At 43.4% G+C, this 6,000-nt stretch overlaps 1 protein-coding gene across 6 annotated transcripts in view; it reads left to right on the top strand.

The window, feature by feature from the left end:
• Nucleotides 1–610: 610 nt before the first annotated feature.
• SLC14A1 (solute carrier family 14 member 1 (Kidd blood group)) overlaps nt 611–6,000 on the top strand; it is a 28,174-nt gene continuing 22,784 nt past the window's right edge. For 3 of the 6 annotated variants that reach the window (XM_030810505.1, XM_030810503.1, XM_030810501.1), the window contains exons 1-2: nt 611–703; nt 1,380–1,443. Coding sequence is in view for 2 of the 6 variants with exons in the window: in XM_003267529.4 (XP_003267577.2) it covers nt 3,699–3,833 (135 nt within the window). In the remaining 4 variants the exon portion in view is untranslated. Of the gene's footprint in view, nt 704–1,379; nt 1,444–3,152; nt 3,834–6,000 lie in introns of those variants that run through there. The other 3 variants (XM_003267529.4, XM_030810502.1, XM_030810500.1) reach the window with 3 other exon arrangements.

The following is a 6,000-nucleotide window of genomic DNA, read 5'->3' as shown; positions in this document are numbered from 1 at the left end:
CTTCCTGACTTTTAAAGAGGCAGCAGAGTATGTCCAAGAATTCTCACCTGGGAAGATGGACATTCCAGGGAAACACTGATATTTTTATTTTCTCCTCACTGGGAAAAAGGCAGCTGGCTTTCAGAAAACAACTTGCATGTACCTTATCTTCCCCACCCTCCCAACAGCCCCTCAGGCCCTTGCTGGAGTCTTACATCTGTGTAGAAGTTGTACCAAGTCTAAGAAAATTTCACCCCAGGAGCAGCCGCTTAGCTTCTGAGTCCACACGGCAGCAACCTGCCCCATGGTTTTTAGTTTGACACTGTGTTGATCCTTTTCAGTTGTAAATCTTTCCAAAAATATGAGTAGGGGCCAGAGGAAACAGGAGAAGAAAAAGATGCATTTTTGTAGGATTATTGCTGGTCAAAGACCTTGGAATGCTGTGGAAGCAGTGGCAAAGCCGTTGGTACTGTGTCAAGAACAGAGAGACATCAGGTACTGAAGCCAGGGGACCAGTTCCTTGGTGTTGCTTTGTCATTGATGCCTGAAGTGGGAGGAGAAAGCTGAGTCCACAAACACACAGAGCAGAGCAGGGCTCTGGGCATATAACTGTTAGGTGCCTCCCTCCAGCACCGTCTCCTGAGAAGCACTCTCCCTTGTCGTGGAGGCGGGCAAATCTTTATCAGCCACTGCCTTCTGCCGCCGGGAAGCCAGCTAGAGTGGTGTAAGTACCCATCCTCGTTTCTATTCATTTCCAACTATTCATCATTTGGGGCTTGTCTTCACAGTTCTAAGTTTTGCTCTTTTTCTTAATGAAGAAAGTGTTTTATATCACTGGAATTGATCAGAAGCAGCAAAATCAGAGTTCTTGTAGACTAGAAAGCAATTTACCAAAGCCACGGGCTTCTTCCTGGAAGCTCAAAGGCATGCCTTTATTCGTGATTTCTGAAGCAAGGTGCGTGCAGCACCTGAGCTGGTGTGGAAGAGGGTTTGCAGGGAGGTGTCCACCCAATGTGCTCAATGATTCTGAGTTAATCAACACTATTAGGAGTTTCAGGCTGTGTTCTTGAAATAATAATTCGGGCTGTGTTCTTGAAATAAGTTCGAGGCAAGTGTCTACATGACTCAAAAGAGAAAAGTGGGCCACTGGGAATGGCCCTTTCCAGTGATGGATTTATGGACTCCTGTGTGTGTGCTGTCATGCTGAAGGGAATGTTCTTGTGCACCCATCGGGAGAACGAGTCAGTCACAACTGAAGCCACGAATTTGCCAGCTTCCTTGCAGCTGCCCTCTCTGGTGTCTGGAATCAAGACTTCTGGGAGTAGTGTTTTCCGAGGAGAGAAGTGTTTTAACCACGACACGGGAACATCTGACAGCATTTTCTTTGTTTCCAATTACAGCTTTAAAGAAAACTGGGCATCTGCTGCTACTTAAAATCAAAAACTACCTAAAATAAAGATTATAGTAAGTACCAAATAAGTGTCAATGCTGAAAGTCTCTTTATTATGCTAGAGCATGAGTGTTTAAATGCTTTCTTCTATATCCATATCCAACACTTCATATTATTTTTAAAAGTAATAGCTGAAGCATGGAAAATTGAAGACTTCAGGTCTCTCCAATTGCACAAATTTCTAATACATGCTGGCAATAGAATATATTTTATTTTGTGAAATAAAATAGAGGATATTAGTTGAATTGAAATCTTGATATTGCCTTGTATTAAAATGCTAAGCACTGCTTCATTTTACTAGTGATCTGGGGTATGAAAAGTGCTTTTTGACTTCTGCTGGAAAGCTCTTTAGGTGCAGCCTCCAGGATATTCTTGGGATGTTAACTTCAGCACACATAAGCCTTGCTGTAGATGTGTCAGCTTTGAGGCACAGGGAGACGTTTGTTTGTCAGAGAGTAACTGCTTCTGGCAAGGGCATAGGGTGAAAGTGGGGATAGCAGAGCTCTTTCTTTGTGGTTGTTCAACCCTCACCCCAAGATTAGTTCAAAGTGACCGTGAAGACAGTCTGTGCCCACCGCATCGCTGAGTCCTAGCCCCCTCTGCATACTCCAGCACACAGAAACTGCTGCTTCACTTGTTTGTCGATTTGAACAGAACCTTGGGTGGCATTAACGTGCCTGGCCCCAGACTGAAAAATTAAGAACCACCAGAGCTGACCTATTCCATAAGACGCACTCTGCCTGCCACGTACTGAGTGAATCTGGATGGTGCCCACTCTGACCCTTGGTTTTCTCTTCTATAAAATGAAGGCTTGAACTATGTGGTCTCCAAAATCCTACCTAGCTCTCAAATTTCTCTTGGTTCTAGGAAAATATTGATGTTGAGCTCAAGGAAGGGGTTCTCCAAGGTGTGTGATTTTGGTGGTAGAGGAAAGGCAGGCACCAGGCGGGGACAGAAGGGGAAGCTGTCTACACTGAGAGAACGTGACAACCCCTGCTTGTCTCTTTTTTCATTCTTCATTGTTTATTTCTTTGTTTTTAGCTTTATATAACATGAGAGCCCTACCACTGGGTTTCTTAACCATTTGTTCTTTATCAAATAAAAATATTCATAATGCAACATGCAGGCACATCAGCGTGGTGCAGAACTAGCCAGCCAGTTTACCATAGGTAAATATACACACACGCAAGCACACACACAATTTTTACCTGAGACATGTCAGAAGTGTTTCCCAAAACTGTGGATTTTTCTGAGTCACTCTGGTAAAGGGTAGGTTTTCAGGTTTCCGGCCAAGCCAGTAGAAGAAAGTAAAAACAGAATAAACAACAGGGGGAGAAAAAGAGAAATACCGCACACACAACTGTTTTGGAACTTCTGGTAAAAGAGTGATATTCTTGGATGCAATGGAAGTTTTAAAAAGGAAAAAGAAAATTTATAAAAAGCTGCCACACTTGTGGAATTCAACTAAAAACTGTTTATTATTCATAAAGTGATGTTCAAAATTTAAGAGTTATTGGCCTGGCATGATGACTTATGCCTGTAATCCCAGTGCTTTGGGAGGCTGAGGTGGGAGGATCACTTGAGGCCAGGAATTCAAAACCAGCCTGGACAATACAATGAGACTTTGTCTCTACAAAAAGAAAAAAATAAATTAAACACAGCTGGATGTGGTGGCACAGGAAAAAATAATACCAGTTAGGAGTCTCTTAAAGAAGGCTTGTGAATGCATACAAAGCATGGCTAGTATCTTATTACAGAAAACAGAGCCCACATCATGCATCCTTCTCTCACGTTTCATAAACAAGGCCAAGGGAACCTACTGTGGGGCAACCTGTTGCTTTGATGTTGGTCCCCAAGATGCAGCCCTCACAATCTGCCCCCAAATGTGTCAGAACATGAACCCCCTCCTCCCCCTCTGGAAGAGGCGACCTCAGATCCAACAGCAGAGACACGCAGCAGAACAAAATCTGGGCATTGGTCCCTGTGTAGGATGGCTTCCTGTTATTTTTTTTAAAGCAAAGTAAATGAACATTTAATTTCCATAGTCAGCTGGTTGTCTTTCTGCCCACTGAGAGCTCTTTGAGGAAGGCAAAGTCCTCCTTCTCCATTAGAGGTCTCCCGTGTGGGGCCACACCTTCCCTCACCAGGAACCCACTGGGCGCGCTCCAGCCCCCCTCAGCTTGCCTTTTGCGTGGTCATTAGAGCTAGGGCACACGTCATGCTGATTCACATATTTTTGCCCTTTGTCATGTATTGAGAAAAAGTAAGGATGAATGGACGGTCTTTGATTGGCGGCGCTGGTGACGCCCGTCATAGTCCTGTTTGGAAGGACCCTTTTGGTGAAGCAGCGCGCAGAGGCATCACCCGGCTAAGCTTGGCCCTGGCAGATGGGTCGCAGGAACAGGTATGCTTCCTTCATGCAGCCTCTGGCTCGGGGAAACTGGGAGCCCGCTCCAAATTCTGGGGTATCTTTTCTGGGCAGAGCCTGGGAAGTGGGGGTTGGCTGTGAGCTAAGCCAAAGGCACAGGGATCTTGGTCCAAAAAGACCCATGGCACTCACCTTGGTTTAGAGGCTGGACCATTGAGCTGAGAAGTTTTGACAGCCATGGAAATGATGGGGATAAGTCAGCTGGAGTTTTACATTTACCCTGTGTCTATTTTATTAGAGTGCCTTTTACTTACTGTCCCTTCTTCTTAGTTGAAATTAATGGCCTGCTTCACTGGGGCTAAGATGTTTGAACATAAGCAGAAGGTCCTGGCTGCGTAGCCTTGCCTTGTCTTCCCAGTTAGGATGTGAGGACTCTTAAAGTTCCCTAAGAAATGCAAACATTTTAGCATGGCAAAATTCTAGGGCAAACTACAACTGTGAGTTATGGATTTTTCCTAAGTGGTTCTCATGCCTGACTTCTGGAGCAAGTAGTCAGGGCTCCCAGAGGCTCTAGAAGGGTTCAGCTGTTCAGAATAAATGGTTCCTGGGGACTCCAAAATAGCAGCAACTGTCTGCTCAGGTCATGAGAAAACCCCTCTCTGCAGGAGATCCTAGCCCTACAACCCATCCCAATTATGTTGAAATTGGATTCACAAATGGTAATAAGTCTTCTATATGTTGGGCTGTCGATTTGGAGAAAACTAGTTTAATTTTTACTTAACTTTAGGTGGCTCAACAGGAGACTCAGGCCGCTCAGGCTCTCAATCACGTCTGGCCAGTTATGTTATCAGGTTTCGAATCTGTATCTCCAAAATCTCTGAGGTGATGGGATATTTCAAGCTCTCTAAAATAAATAAATGTATGCTGGGAATTTTGAGAACATGAATTTATTTATTCTGAAATAGCCCATGTTCCTGCTTTGGGGGTTGATGGAAAAGGCCACTTGAGTGTTTTCATTTGATGCTGCCACCTTAGGGTTTTATAGATTCAGTTCCAGAAACTCAAGGCATTTATGTCTTTGGGCTGCTTGTCCTTGCCTGAGCTGAAGCCTGATGCCTCCCATAAGTTGGTATGGCTTTGAAAATGGGTCACTGCAGCAGAGGCATGGGCTTATCAAGCAATATTTTCAGCTATGAAATGTGAAGAAGGAGATAATCTGAAAATAAATGACAGCCACCACTTAGATTATGAAATAGAAGTACTTTTTCATAAGTGCTTAATTATTCATACGGTTTTTTATCTTTAACTATGGAGCCAACTCAGCTCCATATGGACTTAATTTTGGTTCCTGACCTCCAAGATTCATTGCAAGTCACACATATGTTGGTGTCTAACATTGTTTTACCAAGATAAAATGACCTTGGTCTGGCATGCATTGTATAAAAGGCTGCTTTTTTGTGTAACGATTAATAGTTCAGCACTGTTTAAAAAGCAGAATGGTTAGTTGGGCAGTGAGGTAATACAATTGAAATGTAATTGCTAACAATAAATCAATTATCCATATTGATTTACTTACTGGGATTAATAGAAGCCAAAGCTAGAGTTCAATTTTTTTTAATAGGTGTAACTTAGTATCTGTTCATTGCTATTTGTTAGCTATGGTAAATGGAACAATGATGGGGCCAGAAATATCCATGAGGACCATTTGATCACAGCCTGGCAACACAGAGAAGACAGGCTGGTTTCTCTATGTGGGCTTTCAGTGTTTCTTTGGTAGTGTCTTATGTGGCTGTGGCTTCAACATTCCACAATTGTGCCTTCCAGGGTCTGATGATTTTGGCGTTTCCCTGCTTCCCAATTGACCTGGCTGTGCTGTTGGATGTTCTTGCACATTCAAGGTGGTTTTACCACTGGCTTCCTCCCTCAGCCTGCCTCTGGGATTATGCCACTGGTATTCTTTTACATCTACACCATCAGCACCATGAAATCATCATTTTTGTCTTCAAGGTACCAAATTCTGGTGATATTGGTGCTTTCTTGCAGATACTTATCATGAGAAGTGAATGGTCCCATAGTGAACACAGTCATGGTTACAGTGTTCATATGTTCCAGAGACATGTTTCCTATAATTATACCCTACACATTTTTCTATCATACAATCCTTAGATTACAGCTCTTTGGTTTTCAATAGCTTTGTCCAATT

Source organism: Nomascus leucogenys, chromosome 4 (assembly GCF_006542625.1).
Source record: "Nomascus leucogenys isolate Asia chromosome 4, Asia_NLE_v1, whole genome shotgun sequence".
Classification (NCBI taxonomy): Eukaryota; Metazoa; Chordata; class Mammalia; order Primates; family Hylobatidae; genus Nomascus; species Nomascus leucogenys.
Note: the sequence above shows the minus strand (reverse complement) of the source record. Positions and strands in the feature narration are given on the sequence as shown.